Source organism: Garra rufa, chromosome 20 (assembly GCF_049309525.1).
Source record: "Garra rufa chromosome 20, GarRuf1.0, whole genome shotgun sequence".
Classification (NCBI taxonomy): domain Eukaryota; kingdom Metazoa; phylum Chordata; class Actinopteri; order Cypriniformes; family Cyprinidae; genus Garra; species Garra rufa.
In genome coordinates this window covers 39848913-39873086 of record NC_133380.1, presented here as the reverse complement: position 1 = coordinate 39873086, position 24174 = coordinate 39848913, and the positions used below count along the sequence as shown (strand labels likewise).

The window sequence follows — 24174 nt, the reverse complement described above, 5'->3', positions numbered from 1 at the left end:
GGTAATTTAACCGTTGTGGTTAATGACCGTATGCTACTGGATTGCTTTGAGCAGAGGGATTTTTTATTCCAGATTTTTCAGTCTCCCTCTTTGAGATATTTGAGGTTTCTGGAGAGAAATCAAACCACAGTCGTTCTGGCATGGGTTTGGATTGTCTGGCTGGTGAACATGCTGCATGGGTGGGCCTGAGTACTCATAGACTTCTATGCATTCTGACGCCATGTTGATCTGTCGCATGTATTGTTAAGCATCATAAATTGCATTGAAAGTACATTTATGACTTATGATCAGGTGTAATTATTGGTTTGTGGTGCTCCACATCAGCAGAACTAAAGCAAGCAATTGAAAATAAGATTGCATATTGGGTTTAAAGTGGCTAGGAAGCTTCTACCGAAGTTGGGGCTCCATCAGATATGATATGACATGCTAATGTTTTCAGTGGCAGGAAACATGCCTGCTTTTTCATTTTGATCTCACTTTGTCCCAGACTATGGTTGCTAAAACAAGCCAGGAAAAACACCATTTCCTCTTAAAAAGCGATTCCCATGTAAAGCAGTAGCCGGTACAGGAGTGACTTGATTATTCACCCCGCAGATGAGGCCATGACAGACTCCATCAGCAGCAGAGGATGTGATGAGTCCAGCCTTCAGCACTGCTCTGTAATTCCTCGCTAGATGACCACAGGTTATGAGTAGCTGGTTAAGGCAATTGAAGTTATTTCAAAGAAACTATAAGTAGTTCGACATATTAATGCTTTTTCATATTTAGCAAAATTTTAATGCAATATTAGTCATGTGGTGCAACCAAGAAAGTCATTTGGTGCGACCAATATAAAAAAGGAAATGATATACAAGTACCAAGTTGGCTAAGGTGAATGAAGTTCTTTTAAAGAAACCATAAGTAGTTTGACATATTAATGCTTTTTCATATTTAGCAAAATTTTACTGCAATATTAGTCATGTGGTGCAACCAACAAAGTCATTTGGTGCGACCAATATAAAAAAAGGAAATGATATACAAGTACCAAGTTGGCTAAGGTGAATGAAGTTCTCTCAAAAAACCATAAGTAGTTTGACATATTAATGCTTTTTCATATTTAGCAAAATTTTACTGTGATATTAGTCATGTGGTGCAACCAAGAAAGTCATTTGGTGCGACCAATATAAAAAAAGGAAATTATATACAAGTACCAAGTTGGCTAAGGTAAATGAAGTTCTTTCAAAGAAACCATAAGTAGTTTGACATATTAATGCTTTTTCATATTTGACAAAGCTTTAACGCGATATTGTGAGTTATGTGGTGCAACCAACAAAGTCATTTGGTGCGACCAATATAAAACAAAGGAAATAATATACAAGTAACAAGTTGGATAAGGTGAATGTAGTTCTTTCAAAGAAACCATAAGTAGTTTGTGGAGCAACCAACAAAGTCATTTGGTGTGACCAAATAAAAAAGTGATAGAGAGAGAACCCCTAATTTGACTTTTTTATAATAGGACAAGGTTTTTCAGGTCACGTCATGGTGCGACTGTCAAAGTGGTTTCAAGCCTGAAACATAAATTGTCAAATTCAGCTGAGCTTTCTTCACGATCCGCTCGCTGCCTGCCCCATAAATCAGCTGTAAAAAAAACTCTCTGGTCAGCCTAGGGTCCAAGATATGCCAAAAAAATAATCGGTGCTACCAACGATTCCACAGCAAAACAAACAGTGTTCCAACCAATCACCGTCAGGGGGTTGGTGTTGTGGATTTTCGCTCTGCCTCCCTCACATCCCTGCACCAGTACGAAAGTCCACAGCACCAACCCCCTGACGCTGATTGCACCGATTGTTTTTTTTTTTGGCATATCTCGGACCCTAGGCTGACCACAGAGACGCGTTTTTTTACAGCCAATTTATGGGCAGGCAGCGAGCGGATCATGAAGAAAGGTCAGTTGAATTTGACACTTTATGTTTCAGCCTAGAATCGCTGATACAACCTTTAATGAGATATGAGTTTCTGTAAAAATACTTTTTGCCTTGAGAAATGCATTTAAAAACTTGTGTACACTCACATGCATTTAAGGTGTAAGAAAAATATTATTATTTTCTCTTGATAATCACACCAGATGACGGATTTAGAGTCATCTATTTTTCTTAAAAATGTTATACCTGTTTTCAAAATCGTATGAAACCAAAATGAATGCAACAACTGCTTTTCTAAACAGACTTTTCATGGACACTAATATTTGTAATTGACCCCATTATATTTGACTAGTGTGTAGAGTGATATGACTGTATCTTAATATTACAGCATAATTTAAAGTGATTATACAACGAAAAACAAACTCAGTAGAATGATCAAGCGTGATTTTTGTTGAACACATACTCTGTACGCAACAGTAGTGTAGGCAGCAAAACAGTGATGTAATATTTGAACATTAAGGCACAGGAATGGAGAGCCATAAAAACAGTACAAATATAGTGCTGTATAAACAAAAATGCTTGTGTTTTTGCTTCAGAACAGATCATGTACTTTGTGCAGATGTTTAACGGTTTTAAGCCACATAGAGTTGCCTAATACTTGGCGTAGGTCTTTAGCTCACTTAGGGAAAAGGTGCCATTTGCTTCCCTGCAGTTTGCAGAGGAAAGATTGAGGCCAAAGTAAACCTAGGCTGGCCAACACTTTCAGTACTTGTTTTTCTCTCACCACAAATGAGGTCTTTGCACTTGGGTCAGTTTTCTCTGAACTGTCGCTCAAGCAAACAGTCCCACTCCTGAGGGAACTATTTGGTAAAACACCTCAGGGTTCTGCCACCTTCTCATTCTGGTTCTCCTGTTCAGACGTTTGGATCTCATTTCACAAGGTGGACAAGGGTAATACTTTTCACAACACTGACTCTCATGAACCTTGGACTACAGAAGATATTGCTCAAGACAGATGGGAACATCTGGCAACTGTCGTTTCTTCTCAGCTCTGGATTTTCTCCAGCTCCTGTGGCCCGTTTTCCCATGTTCCAAGATTTGAGGATTGGGAAAAGCTCAGTCCATTAAACACGACGGCTACACACCCTCACTAACAGATGCTGTCCAGCTGATGGGCGGCATCTGATTCTGTCATCCAGTGCACTCTTCCTCCTCTTGCTCTACACACCATCTGAAAGTCGTTATAACACCATTAACGTGCTTCTCCCAGTGCGAGTAGTTAAAGGGGTGATAAACGAGATCATACCTTCATGTTACAGTTAGCATGTTGACGTACGACGGCATGATCTGGGAGGCTCTCACGCTCGCTCTGGGTTTGGAGGGTGAGACCCTTGTCATTATCTCTCAACGCTGCTCTATGATTTAGCAGGCGGTGTAATACGAGAGCGATCAAGCGAACTCCAGTGACGTGTGGAGGTTAATGCGAGTGAGTTTACATGGCCACCAGCAGAGTCCTTAATCTTAAGCACAAAGTGATGTAGCAAATGTCATGCCGTTGTGACTCACGGACCCCATTTACATGCACTTAAAACATCTTAATTAGGGTTATTGCAAAAAGCAACATTTTACAGTCAAGTGGAGGTTAAGAGTAACCTGAACACCAATTTTGCATCTTAAAGGGTTACTCCACCCCAGAATTAAATTTTTGTTATTAATCACTTACCCCCATGTCGCTCCAAACCTGTAAAGCTTAGTTCGTCTTCTGAACACAATTTAAGATGTATTGGATGAAAACCGGGAGCTTTGTGGCTATCCCGTTGACTACCAAGTAAATAACACTGTCAAGGCCCAGAAAAGTTTGAAAGACATCATCAAAATAGTCTAAAACTAAATTTGCCATCAGTGGTTCAACCATAATTTTATGAAGCTACGAGATTACTTTTTATACGCAAAGAAAACAAAAATAACAACTTTATTTAACAATTTGTCTCCTCCGTGTCACCATAGCGCCATTTTGAAGACAGTGTACACTGTTCTCTGTCAGCTGTGTCACCTGGATATACTGTTCTTGTTCTAATCAAAGCGTGAATAAATGGAGAAAACGCGTCCGTGTGGTGCGACTGACAGAGAGGTCTTAAAATTGACACTACAGTGACGCAGAGGAGACGAATTGTTGAATAAAGTCGTTATTTTTGTTTTCTCGTAGCTTCGTAAAATTATGGTTGAACCACTGATAGCAGATGGACTATTTTGACGATGTCTTTCATACTTTTCTGGGCCTAGACAGCGTTATTTATGCTACGTTCCAGGCAGGTTTTTGAGCCCATAAGTCACGACTTTAAACCACGACTTTGTAGCGTTTCCAGGCAAGTCACGCCAAACTGCCTGAGTGCATTTAGTATTATTATTACTATTATTATTAATTTGATTGCAATGTTATCTTGTTCTAAAGTCTATTTTTCCACCGTGTACCACTTGCATAAACAACGCACCCTTATGGGGCTGACATTGTTGTTTCTCAGGCTATATGACGGCAGAACTCGGAACTGGGAGTACATCGATCTAGTACAAATTCACGGGTGGGAAGTCACGGCTTTGACACCTGCTCCAGTGCACTTTCACAGGTAGAAGGTTAGCTGGTCAGGTTGGGGGACCACCAGCTAAAACCAGCTACTTCCAGGTTAAACCACCTAGGTTGGCCGGTCTTAGCTGGGTTCAGCAGGGTCAAAATGACCTTTTTATTTTTTTCCTGTTTTTGTGCAAGCCATGTGCTGTTAGCTTAGCATCATGCTAACACCAAACTTTCTAGCAGTCAATTGTTTGTAATTTTTATTATGCATTGCCCTTGTAGAGTACTCCAAATCAACAGCTTATGAGATTTCTGATAGCATGCTGACTATGTAGACAGTAGACAACAAGGCAGCTTGCTAGGTTTTGAAACTGAGCTAATGAACCAATTTAGTATCATGGTTTCTTGTGGGACTAGTTTTTAGGACTCGGCATTGACACCGATTTCATGATTCCAATTTACAAGGTCTTCAATTTGACACCTTTCATTATTTGATTAGATAGTGATTCTTTGTCAAAACTCAAAATCTATCATGAAAATTGTTACCAGGTTAAAATGCTTATCTCTAGACTTATTTTTCTAGCTAACTAACTAAGGTGTTTCCTGAGGTAAATAAATCATTGTGTGTTGTTTACAAGCCACTTTATTGCTGTCTTTTCATCTTCCCAGATAGCCCATGTACGTCTGCAAGATGTCTGTTAAAGATCTCTTGATCTGGAAAGCATCTGCTGTATACAAACATCTGACAGATGTCTGTAAGATGTCTGTTTTACGTACATTTTGAATCATAAGTATCTTATGCATCAATAGATGTCTATTTAATATCTGATAGGAAATGTCCAATAGACGTTATGCAGACGCCAAATAGACGTCTCTGGGATGTACGTGTGTTATCAGGGTTCTGATGTTCATTCGTGTTTATTTCATGCTATAACTAGTAGTAAAGTGAAAAGTGTAAAACAGCAATAACATTTGATCCATTTGCTGCAAGCAATCCATAAGATTATTGCTTCTTCTTTCACTTTCATTGAAATATACCCAATTTCCTCCCTCCTTAGCTATTCCTCATGCTGTCCTTGGTATAATTCATTTTTAAATGTACAGTTTGCCAGCTGGCATCACTATCAAGCTGAGATTAGATTGAAAAGGGGGAAAATGCTTACATATAATTTGGCACAGTTATTGCTGGTCTGTCAGAAAAAGGGACAGTGCTAAGCCAAGCTCTAATGACCATTTCAATGCCAGTCGCACTTGGCACAAACTCTGTTTTTATAGATGGCAGAGAGTATACTGTGCTGTAAAGTCAAAATGAAGCAATGCCGTTTATTTTCGTTTTTAGAATCGTTTTTATTTATCATTCATGCATATTCAATAAATGAAACGTCATCTGAAATCATGGCCGTAGCCAGCTATGAGGTCACCGAGGTCCAGATCTCGGACATTTTTCATGTTCAGAAACAAAATTTGTTTTCTGAATTACTAATATGCAGTTTAAAACTGCGGGCTAACATTACATATAATGAAGTTTAGCCAGTTTCCAAGGCTGTATCTGAAATCACCCCTTATAAATAGGGCACTATTTGAGGGGACAGCCATTTTTAGTGGTGTCCAAAACCATAGTGGACCTTCTCGAGTGCATTCATTCAATCCCACAATGCAAAATGAGTGTACAACCGATGTACACTCAAAGGCTAGAGAATAACCATAATTCACTGTGAGAGTCGCTCGCCGAACAAATTCCCAGGTCTCGCCGGAAGATGCCGCCCGCAGCTCGCATACAAGCGTATACATGGGAATAAATTAATTGTTAATGATCGTTTATACATAATTTCCATGACAGATTTCAAGAGAAACCATTTAATCTTACTACTGGAGCTGCTCGTTTCGTGCCAGTTTCAAATGATTATTATTAACAGCAAACACAAACTATGCAAAGCGGCATCCTTCTGGTGTACTCAGTGTCCGAATTCACTCACTTGTTTTCATTCACTCCATCAAGTGAACTGTATGAGTTGACTTATGTAGGAAATAAAAAAAAGTGAATGAGGGTATGGGGGTGATTTTGGATACAGCTCAAGAATGATTACTGCGACGTTAGCGGAGTGAATTAGGCTTGAGAGAGTTGAGAGCATAGGTTGTTAGTTAGGGCGCGGGTGCAGCCGTGTTGCCAGATCCAGTTATTGTATGCGTCTTTGGATTTGTCTTTTCCACTTTTGACAGATTAAAACAGGGGTCCCCAAACTAAGGCCAGCGGGCCGAATGCGGCCCGCCCCCACATTTGGACTGGCCCTCTGAACAATGCCAGAGACATATTTTGAAAATGTAATTTAAAATATACTTATATCATGTCGGTATTTGATAATAAAGGTTGGCTTTCAAACTAAAATGTCCCTTAGTTATTAACATAGCCTAATTATTTGTTAAATTCACCAACAGAATGGTACATTCAACATAATGTGTCATCGCGATCGAACAGGCGATCCGTGAGCCAGCTAGAAAATTCAGAGCGATGACAAAATGACTCAATAGCATTTGAGGTGAAACTAGCACTGCTTGTGGGACAGGTGCAAAAGCAAGACTTCACTCATCTCCCAGTTATCCAAAGTTTTTCAGCTGAGAAACCAGTGGCCCCATTCCCAGTTGAAAAGTCTGTGGCAGACGCAAAAAAACACGATGTTATCTGTCAGAAATGTAATGAACGCTATCAAAAACGGTGTATATCCTATATATTTGTAGGGGTTATTATAGAACACTTCTTAACCTCAGACCTCACTAATTTTCATGGTTACAGCCATGTCTGAAATTATTTTGATTTGGTAATTTATAGCAAATGTTGACTCGAGAATGTGAACACATGCAGAATCCTCTATTTTGCTGAAGGCATTGTGCAGTCGAAACCAACCTCTCGTTGTGAAACCAAACAAATTTGTCTGCGTCTCCGACTGGAGAAAAAAAAGATCCTCTGTTCCTTCAGTTTCCCAGATAAAGCGCCTCACATTTGTTGTTTTGGTTGCTTATAAAGTAAAGCCTGTAAATAGCGGACACATGTGGACACAGATTGATATTCAGTGATCCGTTTGCTGTGGGCCCTGAAGGCCCCAGTCATTCAGCGGATGAAAACAGCCCCTGTGTTGGCCTATTGAGTTTGTTTGCTAACAGTCCGGCCTTTGTGAGCGGAAGCGGCTCAGGGAATGTGCTTAGCTGCGCTAGGACTCCGGAGACAGCGTAGCATTTTAGTGCACTCGCAGGTGTCTTTATAATTCCCCACATCTGAGTGCATCCTTCATATACAGAAGATCTATAGCGGTGCTGCAGCTGTGTTCGGCTGTTTCACGCTCTTAGAGCTCACATGACTCACAGTCGGCCTGCGTTGGACAGTCAAAATCAGGATCGTTCAACAAAACTGAAAACAAAGAACTGGTTGAAGGTGGTTAATGTCTGTTAGTTCTCTGGGAAATCATTAAAGAAAGACGAAAAAATAGAAGATGACTGAAGTGTCCTTTTGCTGCAGTCGATTTTCTTCCCTCAACATTGCTTATCTTGGCCATCAAATGAAGCAGCAAGTAAAGTTTACAGTTTCTCTCTCAGCAAATCATAAAACCTTCAAATTCCACCACATCAGTTTAACAGTCTGTGAAAGAGAGGATGTTCATAGATAAGCAAAGACATTCCAGTTATAAAACTACAGGATACCAACGCCACTAGAAAGAAGGACATTTAGAAATGTTATAGTTGACATTTTCACATTTAGCTGAGGGAACTGGATTTTATTCATTTTATTCAATATGGGAAAATGATAAACCAGGGGTCATAAACCTTCAGTATATGTGCCACCATTTGTACTATTTATACTATTGTTTAAATATATATTTGATTATACAGAAAGTTGATACTGGTATTAATAAACACTAAATAATAATATAATTCAAATAAAAATAATACACTCTACCGCTCAAAAGTTTGGGATCAGTAAGATTTTTAATGTTTTTTTTTTAAGAAGTTTCTTATGCTCATCAAGGCTGTGTTCATTTGATCAAAAATACTGAAAAAATAAGTAATATTGTGAAATCTGATTACGATGTAAAACAATGTTTTTCTATATTAATATACATTAAAATTTACTTTATATCTGAAATTAAAGTTGCATTTTCAGCATAATTACTCCAGTCTTCAGTGTCACACGATCCTTCAGAAATCATTCTAATATGCTGATTTATTATCAATGTTGAAAACAGTTGCGCTGCTTCATATTTGTTTTGGAACCTGTGATACTTTTTTCAGCATTCGTTGATCAATAAAAGCTTAAAAAGAACAGCATTTATTTAAAATAGAAATCTGTTACAACAATATGCGCTACTGTTCAAAAGTTTCATTTTTATTCGTTCTTTTTTTGAAAGAAATTAATACTTTTATTCACCCAAGGATGTGTTAAATTAATAAAAAGCGATAGCATAGATTTACGTTGTTAGAAAATATTTATATTTTGAATAAATGCTGTACTTTTTAACTTGTTATTCATCAAAGAATCCTGAAAAAAAGAATCACAGGTTACAAAAAATATTTGGCAGCACAACTGTTTCCAACATTGGTAATTCTAATAATAAATCAGCGTATTAGAATGATTTCTGAAGGATCATGTGAAACTTGATCAAATGTAACAGCTGATGAAAATTCAGCTTTGCATCAGAGAAATAAATTATATTTTAAAGTATATTTAAAGTAAAAACCATTATTTTATATTGTAATAACATTTTGCAATATTCATTTTTGATCAAATAAATGCAGCCTTGATGAGCATAAGAGACTTTAAAAAACATTACAAGTCTTACTGATCCCAAACTTTTGAGCGGCAGTGTACATGCATGTATGTGTATACACTATTGAAAATAAAGGTGCTTCACGATGCAATAGAAGAACCTTTTACTCTAAATGGTTCCATAAAGAACCTTTAACATCTGAAGATTCTTTCTGTTTCTTTGTGCCAAACAGATTATAAAAAGGTAAGAAAGAGATGGTTCTTTATAGAACCTTTGACTAAATGGTTCTTTGTGAAACCAAAAATGGTTCTTCTATGGCATCGCTGTGAACAGCCTTTTGAAGCACCTTTGTTTTTAAGAGTGTGTATATATACACTGTAAAAAAAAAAAAAAAAAAAAGCCGTAAAATTTACGGTAAAAAAACTGGCAGCTGTGGTTGCCAGAATTATACCGTAAAAAATACGGTAGCAATGTTTTACATTTTACGGTTTTCACTTAAATTTACCGGTAAACACCGTAATTTCACTGATATAATGGTAATGAACCACCTTTTTGAAATACTGAAATCTGTTTTGTACCTTTGTAATACACTGATAACCACCAAAAGCAGGTAGTGATGACAGCATCACATGATGAACCAAAGAACATCGCAAGGAGATTTTAAATAATAACTTATATAGAAGGTACACAGTGTCATTCACACAAACACTAAACAGCATCATGGTGACACACATAAAACTGAAATAATGCAAAAAACATTAATTTAACAACATTAGATGTAACATACAACCCTAATGTACAAAACTGCCAAGAAAAAACTAAGAAGAAAAAGTTATTTCAACAAAAAAAAAAAACATCAAATAAAAAAATGAAAAACAGGGAATTCTGGGAATGTCAATTTACGGTTATTCACTGTAAATTTTACGTTCTTTTTCATTTCCAAAAACGGTATACTCCCGTAAAATTACATGCACAGTTTTCCACTGCATATAAAAGGGGAACTTACCGTTAACCATTTTTTACCATAGCATTTTTACAGATTTTTGCTGTTAAATTCACAGTAATTTTTTACAGCGTACACTACTGGTCAAAATATTCAATCAGAATATATTTGCATATATATTAAAAAGACAATACAACAGTGATATTGTGAAATTGTTACAATTAACAGCCTGTTTTCCAATTTAATATATTTTTTAAATATAATATAAAGTTCAAAAGAACAGCATTCATTTGAAATTGAATAGATTTTTTTTTAATAATAATATTAGTTTTAATATAATATTAGAAATGTTTTTACTGTCTACAAATAAATAAGCAAGCAAGCCATTGTTATGCTGTTTTGAGCTAAAAAAAAAAAAAAAGCATTGTTACTAGGGCTGTGCAATTAATAATCGAAATTAAGTTTTGATTTTGGCTTCAAACGATCATGAAAATACAGTAATCGATATAAAGCGATTATTGCTCCCAATTCCTCCCCCTTTCCAGTGGTGTGCTTTCGCTTCTCCATAAAAGCCTAATTTCACATGCAAATCAGCATGATTTCTTAATGTTTCTTTGATGAAACATGAAAGAGAACTTGCGCTGTTCTGTGTTTGCGCTCAGAAACGAAGCAGAACACGGACATGTAAAGTTATCTTTTAGCTCAAGGTGCGTGCTAAAACAGTCAAATACACGCAATAAAATTTTACAAAATGAGGTGCTTAGTGATTATTTATGCAAACCCTTGTCAGTTATGTCTTAAATGATCATAAACAGTTCAGAATGTAAATACGAGTGTAACAGTATATTGGATCCGCGTGGCTCTTAAAGCGGCAACAAATAATGTTCCTTCTGCCGTCTCTGTGCTTAATACTAATAAAACGTAAAAATACAAAGAGAAAAATCACTCACTGCTCTTGAATGAAGGACTTTTGTAGTTTTAATAAGACACAAAGCATGTTCAATTCATAAAGACGCTGTTTTATTTTGCATTCAAATAATTGCATTCAATTTCTGTAGTATTGTAAGACTACTTTAGACTTGCATAAAAGTATTCCAGTATTTTTTTTTCCAAAAAAAGTATAAGTAAATTTCAGTATTTTTTTTTTTTTTTTATTTGTATCTTTTGTATTGCTATCTTTAAATTAATCACTAATATAAAGTTTTGGACCCAGTCATAATTGTGTTAAATAATCATGATTACAATATTAAGCAAAATAATCATGATTATGATTTTTGCCACAATTGAGCAGCCCTAATTGTTAAAATTTCAAGAACATCAACCTGCATATTAATAATTAAATTAAATTAAATTTTTGAACTTGAAAAATGACATAAAAAGGATGAGTTCAGGGGTGATTTCATGTTGTCTTTAAAATGTTGCACAGTGTTTCTAGTGTTATCAGTGTTTGTTGTGTTCAGATGGTTGTACCCTGAGGCTGGGAGATATTTCATGTTTGGTGGGTTGTGCTCTTTTAATGAATAAAACTCCAGACCTCTGAGTCTCACCTCAGGGTTGATCTGAAATGTCAGGCGGAGAGTTGTGAGCGTAGACTCATGTGATGCTTACGCACATGTGTGCACATACACATGCTCCTGCAGGGCTAAGAATAGCTTAGGGATGGATGGAGCTTAAAGGGATAGTTCACCCAAAAATGAAAATGTGATGTTTATCTGCTTACCCCCAGGGCATCCAAGATGTAGGTGACTTTGTTTCTTCAGCAGAACACAAACGAAGATTTTTAACTCAAAGCGGTGCAGTCTGTCAGTCATATTATGGCAGTGGATGGGCACCAAACCTTTAAAAGTAAAACAAAACATGCACAGACAAATCCAATTTATACCCTGCGGCTCGTGACGATACATTGATGTCCTAAGATACGAAACGATCGTTTTTTGCGAGAAACTGAACAGTATTTATATCAATTTTTTACCTTTGATACACAGCCACGTCCATCTGTCCTGAGCACGAGTTTAGCATCAGGCATGTTACATGTGTAGCGCTCTGACGTAGAATACGCAAACGCCGGAAGCGACCTGTCGCATGTATAACAGGTGAGCAGGGCACAAACTAACGCGGGGTTAATTGTAACACACGTGGTTTAAATATTTCCACACATGCTAGCATAACCAAATTCACGGTATTTACTAGTTGCCATAGCAACACTATGCAGATAAAAAAGAGCGCCAAAATTCAAAAGCCTTTTGAAGATATCGCTGAATATTTATTTTACCATAGTAAAAGCACATTTCTGGCTGAAGTAAACTTTTCATTTCAGTTTTTAGTATTTGTTTAAAATTAGACAAATCTGCTATTATTTTAATCTCCAATTTGTTATTTATCAGTTTAGATAGTTTATTAATGCTTTGTAAACCAGCAGAAGACACTAACCTGCTTTAAACTCCAGTGGCGCAGATGGGGAACGCTGTAACACTGTGTGACAATATGCCCCGCTGTTATTAAACTATGCTATTCTATGACATTAGCGATGCAATTTACACTATTTACTTCTAAGGATTTTGATAAGAAACCACAAGAAACAGGTGAATAAAGGCTGACAATCAATGTTTAATGTTCAGAAGTTATTATTTCAAGAAATGTAAAGCATTTTGGCTGATTTATGTATTATATTTGTGTGGTGTTCTATGAGAGCTGTGTGTGTTTTTCTGAATGTCTAAATGTGTTTCATCTATTTGTCCACATTGTTTTGAACTACTGTACAGCTGTGTGTTGCGATCAGGGCCGTTCCAAGCATTGTTGCCATGTGTTCATATTGTCAAACTCCAAAATTATATTATTTTTATTTTTTTTTAAAACCTCATTACTTCATTTGAAAAAGTTAACACATGTATTTTACTGACAAAATATTTTAGTTTGTTGTGTATATTATTTTCATTGGATCAGATAACATTTGAAGCTGTCATATGGTCGTGTTACAACGTGCCCCTCAGATGTTACAATGTACCCCACCTACGGGGCATGTTGTCACGTTTCACTTCCTTTCTTTTGAGGTAAATAACGAAAAACGTGTACACTGTAAATATGAAACAAAGCGATATATTTGTACTAGACAAGTGTGAAAATAATGTGGATAAATATTGTACTCTGAACCCCAAGTGAATTTACATAATCCGCGAAATTCAAAAAGTGTTAAGTTGTGCCCCATTCTCCCCTACAACACTCGTCATTTACACAGTGCACAGAGATTGTGGGTATAGCGGCTATTCAAAATATTAATTACTTGTGCGTATCCTGATTGTTCAAACCGATTTAAAGCTAAAAGATTACGTTTGCTTGCGCAAACTCATCCAGGACTTTTCACCGATTTCCCCTTACAGCGTTTGCGTATTCTACGCCTGAGTGCGTTCACATGTAAAGATCCGGATGAAAAGCTTGTGCTCAGCACAGATGGACGTGGCTGTGTATCAAAGGTAAAAATTGATATAAATACTGTTCAGTTTCTCACAAAAACCGATCGTTTCGTGTCTTAGGACATCAATGTATCGTCACGAGCCGCAGGGTGTTATTTGGTTTTGTCTGTGCATGTTTTGTTTTACTTTTAAAGGTTTGGTGCCCATCCACTGCCATTAAGTCACTGACAGACTGCACCGCTTTGAGTTAAAAATCTTTGTTTGCTGAAGAAACAAAGTCACCTACATCTTGGATGCCCTGGGGGTAAGCAAATAAACATCAAATTTTCATTTTTGGGTGAACTACTGTATCCCTTTAAGATGAAAGACACATGAGACCCCCTCCACACACACACACACACACACACACAAACCATCACCAATATCACATCAGTGTCCGGCCGCTCGCTCGTGCTCGTGTCAACTGGTGCTTCCCAGAGAAAAAGAGCGGAGTCGATCCGTCCGACCAGATAGTGGTTAGATCACAGGGTTAAGCGTCCCGTCTGAACAGACACATACATGCAAACATAGCATCCACCCAAACCCCTCATCTGACTGTCAACTCAGTGCTTCTGTGATCTAGTGGATTGGTAATTAAAAATAGATGTGAAACATTTAGTCTTTGGCAGCGAGGATTCGGGACACACCCGGCATAATAAATGTATGACATCTTTTAGACCATTTCTAAGTTATTATAATGTGTTTATGTGATTTGAAGACTGTTGTAAATTATATCGATGTCGCTGACAAAGTTATCACATTTAATAATGCGTAAAATATGACAGATTGGTGATGGATTGGATCTGTGTGTCAGCAGATGGGCTGAAGCTCTCCAGTCGCTGTAAATGCAAAATGTTGTCTCATAAACTGTGATATTAGAACATCATTGGACTCGTGGCAACATATTGTGGCTCAGAGCCTTTGCTAAACAGAGCTGCTCATATATCTCTGAAATCCACTTATGCTGTTAGTCAGAGTTTTCTAAGCATATAGATTTGTAATGAAATAAATATTTATGATGCTGGTGGGTAAAGCACACACACATCCGGAGCACTTATTTATCTGTGAGTTTCAATCTGACTTCCCACTGCTCTGCTTTTCACCGTTTCCTGTCCTTTAAAAAATTTCTTAAATCAAAAACTACAAAGCTCAAAAATAAGACATACATAAACATACAAACAAACAGAACACCTATATATATATATAGTCATGTAAATGGTGGAAAATGCTCATACTAAACTAAATTGTTTAAAATGTTATTTTGTAAATTATTTGTAATAATAATAATGATAATTATCTAGTAATTAATTAATATAACATATTACATATTTAAAATATATCATGTGACACTGAATACTGGAGAAATGATGCAGAAAATTCAGCTTTGATCGCAGAAATAAATTAGATTTTTAATGTACATTAAAACTGAAGAATGTTTATTTTCTTTTTTTCAACGAAAGATTTTTAAACATAGACATTGTGACATCTTATTTTTTATAGTATTATTATTATTTAAGATCATGTAAATGGTGGTCACTAAATAATTTTGTTTTATTTTTAGTTGTAAATTCCATTTAATAATAAAAAATTATTAATAATAATAATAATAATAATAATAATTATTATTATTATTATTTTACCTGTTTAATAGCATGTTAAACAATTTATTTAAAAGAAAACTGTTCTTTTTAATTTTATTTTGTTGTTTATTATTGTTTCCATTGTTGTTATTATACATGTTTTATTTTATTTAAAATAAAATAAAAATAGTTTCATTAATTTCCACATTTTCTGTGGACCTTGACATTTAACAGACTAATTTTACTGTGCCTTTAAAGCTGTATCCTTAGAATTCGCCTTGTAAATGGCCTCTCTGCAACTGGTTAACCTCCTCTTAATATAGTTCTTAATATAAGTTCTTGCTCTTCAGGGCTGGTTGCTGACTTAACTGTTGGTTCATAAAGTTGGAGATTCATATTGTTATTTGCTTGTGGATGTGGCATCATAACATGAGACACAACCTGAAGGAGCCATTTTGTAGCTTTGTTTTAAATTAAGTGGCCTGTGCAATTATAATACATGAATCTTTAAAAAAGCAAAGAAAATATGATTTCATATGATGCCCCCCATAATTTCTATTAGTGTGCATTTATTCCAAAGTGTGATGCTTTTGCAGCTGTGTGGGTATTTTAGGGTTCAGTACCTAAACTCATAGGAAAAACCCACCCGCTGAGCAACCCGAGGGACCACCAGCTCTTCAGTGATTCCTGGGGAAATTCAGCTGTTTAGTACAGACTCAGGGTCTTCCTAACAATAGATCATGGAAATGTGGCATCTTGCAACTCGTGGAGTCCAGTGATCATGAGTGACATCTCAAGGCCCTCTTACAAGTTAAGCCTGAGCAACAAAACCTATGTGCTCTCTCACCGTCTAAACAAAAATAAGTATGTTCTTGCATTACAAATGCGCTTTGAGAATGTTTTAACAGGTTCTTGCACAATCTCGTAGCATCAGTTTAGTCCAAAAGATGCTCTCAGTGAAGGTCCACACCTTCTGTAAGTGCTGTTTTGGAGCGCAGGACTGGAGTTTGGCTCTGCGGCTCTAAACTCTCCCTCTCCCCTGAGAGAAACGTCAGCGCTGAGACCCAGGCCAGAGCACTGTCTGATCTCTGCGTCCTGGCTCTCATTATGTCCTCTGATGCTGATAAGAGCCAATGATTAATGACTAATTAGTGTCCAAGATAAAGGATTTAAAAAAGTGTCAAATTCTTAGGAATGTTCTCTTTGTGTTCATGATGGTTTCATAAGCCTTCTAAAAAACTTATGTTCCATTTCCAAAAAGAGTTTAAATGCAATCACTGTGAAAATGTAAAAAGTAATACTTTCTTCAAATCTTGAATCCATGTAAGAGTACATATCTTAGTTATTACTTTCAAAAATGTTTTTAAATATTTTTGTTCAGTGCAAAAAGTATATTTACAAACATTCTAATTTATAAATTTTTAAATATCATTGTTTTTGGTAAGTCGCACCACATGACGATTTGCAGCCGTAACAAAATGTCCATAAAATTGCTAGCAGGAAATTTCTCAAGTTTGGTACACAGATAGAGGACAATCTCAACATTAACCATAGCAAGTTTAGAGTCTATAACTTAAAGTGCCACCACTTGTCCAAATTTTCACTTATGTTTATGCTAATAACTTTTGAACTGTAAGGAATTGAATAAAAATTATTTTTCTTTTGATTCCTTGGCTCATGCCGAGTCAAATGGATTGCACTGTCATGTTATTTTTTGTTATTTTTATTTTTTTTTTGTGCTATTTTTAATAGTTTGAAAAAAAAAATTTTTTTAATCTTCCTAGATGGTTTGTCTGATTTTTACCAAAATTGGCTCAGATTATCTTCAGACCATGCTGGCAAAAAGTTACAGAAATCTATATCTCTGCAATGCTTGAGCATATTGTGACCAAACTTGGTGTGTGTTATAACAAGCATGACCTGAGGCTACTTGCACAGTTTCGACGCAGTGCCACCTAGTGGTCAGGAGATATGAAAAATGGCTTTTTTTGCTTATAACTTCTGAATGGTTTGGTCAAAAATAACTACCAGGTTTCATTAGATTCGGTGCAGCATACCGAGTCGAACCGTACCCAATTTTTCTATATCAGCCATTTTGGGGGTCAATTAATATACTCAATATATTCCTTGGGTCATGCAGAGAACATAGAACATAGATACCAATTTTGCCACAGTCAGCCGAACTTCCTGTCCACCATTTTGATTTATGTTGAAAACCTAGTTTTTCGAACTCCTCCTAGACTGTTGGTCCAATTTTCCTCACACTGACCTCACACTGACCATGCCACATCAATTTGGTAACAGCGCCATCTGTTGGTCAAGAGTGATAAACCATTCATTTTCCATTAATTATGAAATTTTCAAAAACACTAATACGTTTTAAGTACATTAGACTTTTGTAATGAAATTGGTCTCAATGTTTTCTCTGGGTCATGCTGAAAACATAGATACCAATTTTGCCATAGTCAGCCAAACTTCCTGTCTGCCATTATTAATTATGTTAAAACCTACTTTTTCGAACTCCTCCTAGGCTGTTGGTCTGATTTTTACCAAAAATTAATCAGATCATCTTCAGACGGTAGTAAAGAAAAGTTATGGGCTTTGTATTGAAGGACAAAACTGCTTTTGTATAGCTCTGAAACAAATTTGAGGCATGATGCCAGACTGCAATGCTTTGATATTTGACACAGAACACACCACATCGATTTGATAACAGTGCCACCTATTGGTCAAAAGTGATAAGCCATTAAATCATATTAATAGTTTTTTTCATTTATTTATTTTTTAGTCATTTTGTCTAATATCATCTTAAAATGGCTTCAATTACTCATTGCTGCAGTTGGTCTGATGCTTGCTAGGTTGCTTGCTTCTGTAGTGGCCCCTTAATTGATGCTTGCAGCTATATTTCATATGGCATATTCTCAAAAAGTTCTCTCGTTCTCTCTATCTCTTTTGTTTTTTTTTAACCATGTCCTTTTAGGGGCTCCATACAGGACAGTTGTACCATCCTGATGCTTAGCATATGCTCCCAAAAAATGCCAAGCATGTTCATTGTAGAAGAGGTGTATATTTAAGTCATTGTATATATGAGTTGCATTTTTATATGCATTTGAAAAAACACAGATACATATCATGTCATTGACCCCAATTCTTTTCTCAGCAGAAACCAAACATTTGCATATAGCAGATGTCAGTCCGTTCCTGAGCTGGTCTCAGCCAGTTGCAGTTGACCTTTACTGTCGGCTGTTTCCTCTCCATTTATTTCAGCTGCAGCACTGAAGTGTTTAAAATGACTTAAAGCTGCTCAACAGTCTGTCCCAGAAGACTAGTGACTGTGGGGGGATGACAGAGGTGTTTAAATGGGTTTGTGTGTATCTAGGTCTGTGGAGTATTGATTGCTCATGACTCCATAACAATATGTCCTGTTAGCCTCCACACACTCCGAGCAGACGCCCCCCGCTGCCACCTCTGTGCCCCACTTAGGGGGTTGCCATGACAACTGACCTTTCAGCCTGTGGTCCTTCATTTCTGAAGTGTTTGGTGATGGTGTGGGTGCGTTTCGGGCTGATGGTTGAGTGGCCCCAGGAGGCTGGCAGTGAATTAGGAACAGAAACTCTCATGTGGCCAGAGATGCCATCAACAATTAGAGCTTGCGTCAAGTTTTCCAAGAAACACAATTTGACAGTAGAAGCAGAAGATAATCAAATTACCCAGAAGAAGCATATCCAGACATATGGGTGGTTGATATTATTAGGGGTTCAAGCGTGTAGCACTGAGACCCTATTGTAATTGCTACAACGGCCAAGGATGAGCAATCTCCACGTAAAACTGATTGTGCAGACCAAACCATAAGTCGTAGAGACTTGAAACTTGATGGTAGTACTCACATCGCCAACAACATCACCAAGGCTTGCCCCAATCGGCCTGACGGGGCACTACAGCGATCAAAAGTATGAAATTGCTCATACCTCATACACGTCAGACACAGGCTCAGTCTTATGTTATTTGAGTCCTTGGCTCACGCTCGACAAAACACATGCCTCGGATTCAATTGTGAGCCTATAATTTTTGGCTATTTTGGATTTTTTGCAAAACCTACTTTTGCAAACTAGTCTTAGGTTTTTCACTCAATTGGAAAAACCATTGCAGGAAGATTCCCTGGACTCTCTTGTCGCAAAGAGATGCCGAACTCACAACACTTACATAAGAGCTCAATCTGAGGTCACATGACAACAATCGTGGAGCTTGGGGAAAAAAACCCCATAAAAATAGCTATAACTGTGCAACTATTTGTCCTATCAACATGGAAATCATTGAGCACGGTCTTGGTCAAAAGTGTCACAAGTGTCTATAAGGAAATTTGCGCAACTCAAAAAAAAAAAACATGTCCGCCGTTGGCCAATGAAGTTTGAGCACCTATTATACATGGTTAATGGAGGCCGATTGGAACAAAACTTGGTGGGCCTGTTTGACTCACGGCCCCAAAGGTCTGTGAGAAATTTGAAAGAATTTGGCCATATTGGGGGGCAATAACGCTTTTTTCAAGGGGCGTAAACAATTGTACATTGCACGTTTTTTCGCACATACATGTGATATTTGTATCATTTGACAGAACTCTTTCAACTTTGCCTCTAGAATCACTGCTATCAATCAAATCATTTGTTAAATGATTGAGAAGATGTAAAAAAACCTACTTTTGCAAACTAGTCCTAGGTTTATCGCTTTATCTGGAAAAAAACAAATGCAGTACAATTCTTTGGATTCTCTAGGTCAATAAAAGTTTAAATTTACCCTTTGGGAAACTAAAACGGTGTCATATAGAAAGTAGTCTCGCGCAGCCAGACCTTCAGACTGACGGCTGAAGGTCTGGAACTCATGGCAGCTTTCATTGGCCAAGGCCCGCCCATAAGGCCGTTTGACCGACTTGTCAAACAACCAATCACAGTTCGTCTCATTCAGCGTCACGTTTCGGTGCGTGGAAATGCCCTCACGACAACAGACTGGTGTGCAACAAATCAGTCATTGAAATAACCAGCATTGAAAGTTAAATAAGAAGAGGGAGAACAAGCAGTAAGTCAGTAATTTGTTCGCGAACGTCGCAAAAGTGTATAACAACAATGGCGTCTACATAAGCACATTTTAGCAAAACGGGAGTAAATCAGTCTGCGCTTTGTTTCCCGGCGGACCGAAAATAAACGCGACACTCACGTCTCCTGCAAATCCGATCAAATTCAACTAATCAGATGACAACCTCGACATTCCTGAAGTGTTTCCAGTTAAGTGTACCATTGCATCAGACGTTTAGCCAACATTCCATGGGCGTGACGTCTGAGGCCGAGACTATATAGAAAGAGGCCTGTCCAAAATTTACCCAAAATCCTACAAAGCCTAAAGGAAAACTCAAAACTTTACTTCATGCCCAGTTTTAAGGAGATCAGACAATAGCTTGTGCTATAACAGTCATAAACATTAAAAACATAATATTTCTATGGTTAATTACTTGCATTTGCCAAAAAAAAAATGTATCATTGATTTAAGTGGTTACAGGCTAGTAAAAATATATATTTTCTTTTCCTATATTTGCTTAAATGCCTTAAAGGTCTTGAACCCCGGTAATCGCTGCTTGCAGCTATGTTTTTTGGTTTTACTCAGAAACACATCATATTGCAGTAGTAAAATGTTGTGTTCTACAAATAGTGTAGTAGTAAAGCAACATTTACTGAAATATAAATTTGAGCATCAGAATGTTTGAGCAATCAAAGGTGTTCTGTCCATACTGTTTTTCAGATCCTCATTTTAAGATGAAAAAAATACAAAGATTCATAGCTTGTTTACCAGTGATCAAATAGATTTTGACTGGAAATTGGGTGGATTTCATTATTGTTGCTGTGCAGTGATGGTAATACCATGGTTCTTTGATATTTACCATACCATAGATAGATTACCAGGTGGGATGTGACAGATATATGTGCAAGACTGCATGCAGAGCCACACATATGCTTTGTGCTTGGACTCCTCTCGGCCCTGCTTGAGTTAGCTAATGTGATAAATCTAAGAAACAGAGCATGCGGCGTGGGAGGATGAGAAAACCTCAGACGTCTCAGCAGTGTTTCTTCAAATATGCACCAACTGTGCTGTGCTGACTAAGAGCATAGCTTTTAGCTGGAATCTAAACTGGATTAAGAAGGCTTTCAGGTAGTGTGAGATTAGACATGTCGTCATGCATTTATGAAATTGATGTTTATGAAGGTGTAACCTGATCGCAGAGCACGCTTCCTGCAGAGTCTGTGAAGATGTAAATTGATAGTCTTTCTGTTGTCAATCTATATTGGCTACAAATAGGTTCTGGGATCATCTGTAGGTCATTGAAGTTAAAAGTGAAGTCAGCCACATTCGATGAATAAAGCTTAAAAGCTTCTATTAAACCTGAGTGCACATGCTCTATGGAGGATGACTGAGGGCAGATACTTGATTGTGTTTGCCAAGGCAACGTTCCTGGTTCCATAACTCATTTTTTGTCCTTGGACTAACAATGCATAATCACTTGAAAGACTTTGTATGTCTTTAAATGTAGACTTGCATACTCCAAAAGTCATTTGTTGTTTGTAAAATACAGTTCATCTCAGGAATGATGTTTTTGCAAAATATTGAATATTGAGCATTTGGCAACAGAGGAACATCTTTCTAGAATTTTGTTTTGCCAATATTGTTAAAAAGCTCTTTCTCTTTCCACAAAAGCACAGTTGTTGTTGTTTTTGTTTTGTTTTTTTAATTTGCACGTTCTTTTTGTGAACTTGTTTTCTCTCAGTTAGCACCAGTTTTGTATTTTTCAGACTGATTGATTATACGCCTAATTGATCTGAGCTTACACACTTCAGTATTTGAGTGAATATTGCTTAAATTCTTGAAGATACAAACTTATCTTGTGTTTGAGCAGTGGTTAAATACATTTTGTCAAAAAAAAAGTGAAATTTATAACAACGTATTAGAAAAACTTTTCAATAAAGTATATTTATGGATGGTTTAAGTTGTAAAATGTCACTGTGACTCTCCAAAACATGATATTTATGGATTAAAAAGCCACAATCTGTTGAATGAATGAATGAATGCATGAACTCAATTTCAGTGCCAGTCAGTAATGACTGTGATCTATCTATCATCTAATGAATGATGTGTTTTTCTTGTGTTTCTGCAGGGCGAATATCGATGAAGTTGAGACGGATGTTGTGGAAATAGAAGCTAAGCTAGATAAGGTATGAATAAACTCTATTTGAAGTAACTTCATTTCATTTGATCAGTGTCTTCTTTGCCTGGTCTAATTGAGATGTAGGTTTGAGGCTGTCTGAATGCTCAGCTAACTAAGCACTAGAGGATAAAACAGCATAACAAATGTACGAGCTAAATCCCAGCTCGTACGCCGTACAGGATTAAGGCAAATGGAATGGAAAAACCCATTTAGCATTAGGATGCTGAACACTTGTCTTTTCTTGTAGCTTCAGGGTGTTAGCAGAAGCTTCCAAATCTGCATGCAAGAACGACTTCAGTATTGCAAGTTTATTGCGATATGAAAAACCCAGATTTTTAATTAGCATGAAATTGGCATGAGATGCTCAAATAAGACTAAAGAGGCCTGTGTATGTACATACACCAAACGCAACCTGAATGTAAGATCACACAGCTGTTTGACAAACAGATAATGAATAAACAATCTAAATAACCTTTATTGGCAAAGCATAGCAATTTTCTTGAAATGTTTTGTCAAAGACCATAAAAGAGAAGTTTACTTCCAGAATAAAACTTTTCTGATAATTCACTCATCCCCTTGTCATCCAAGATATTCATGTCACCAAAAAGTAAGGTTTTTGAGGAAAACATTTCAGGATTTCTCTCCATATAGTGGACTTCAATGGGAGTCAACCATCTGAAGGTCCAAATTGCAGTTTCAATGCAGCTTTTAAGGGCACAATCCCAATCAAGGAATAAGGGTCTTTTGCTATAGCAAAACAATTGGTCATTTTCTTAAAACAATAAAAAATTTACAGTATTTCACAAAAGTGAGTACACCCCTCACATTTCAGCAACCATTTAAGTATATCTTCTCAAGGCACAATACTATAGAAATGAAACGGATATATTTTAGCGTAGTCAATGTGCAGCTTGTATAGCAGTATAGATTTACTGTCCTCTGAAAATAACTCAACATACAGCCATTATTGTCAAAATAGCTGGCAACAAAGTGAGTACACCCTAAGTGTCAATATATTGTGTTAGCACCATTGTTATCTGGCACTGCCTTAATCATCCTGGGCATGAAATTGACCAGAGCTGCAGGTTGTTGCTGGGATCCTCTTCCACTCCTCTATAATGACGTCACAGAGCTGCTGGACGTTAGACACATGCTGCTTCTCTCCACCTTACTTGAGGATTCCCCACAGGTGCTTAATAGGGTTCAGGTCTGGAGACATACTTGATCACCTTCACCTTCAGCTTCCTCAGCAAGGCAGTTGTCATCTTGGTGGTGTGTTTGAGATCGTTATCATGTTGGAAAACTGCCATTCATCCTAGTTTCTGGAGGAAAGGCATCATGTTCTGCTTCAGAATGTACAGTATATGTACCAGCAGCACTCATACAGCCCCAGACCATGATGCTATCACCACCATGCTTGACTGTAGGCAACACACATTTTCTTGGTCCTCCTCACCAGGGCATCACCACACATGCTGGACACCATCTGAGCCAAACAAGTTTATCTTATAGTCTCATCAGACCACAGGACATGGTTCCAGTAATTCATGCTCTTGGTTGTCTTCAGCAAACTGTTTGTGGGCTTTCTTGTGAGCCAGCTTCAGATGAGGCTTCTTTCTGGGACGACTCCTATGCAAACTGACTTGTTGCAGTGTGCGGCGTATGGTCTGAGCACTGACAAGCTGACCTTCTACTTCTGCAACCTTTAAAGCAATGCTGGCAGCAATCA

At 37.2% G+C, this 24174-nt stretch overlaps 1 protein-coding gene across 1 annotated transcript in view; it reads left to right on the top strand.

Moving 5' to 3' along the window:
- The window catches only part of acap3b (ArfGAP with coiled-coil, ankyrin repeat and PH domains 3b), a 235515-nt gene that overhangs the window by 37097 nt on the left and 174244 nt on the right, over positions 1 to 24174 (top strand). The window contains exon 2 of the mRNA XM_073825433.1: positions 22395 to 22452. Within this exon, the coding sequence (XP_073681534.1) occupies positions 22395 to 22452 (58 nt within the window). The remainder of the gene's footprint in view (positions 1 to 22394; positions 22453 to 24174) is intronic.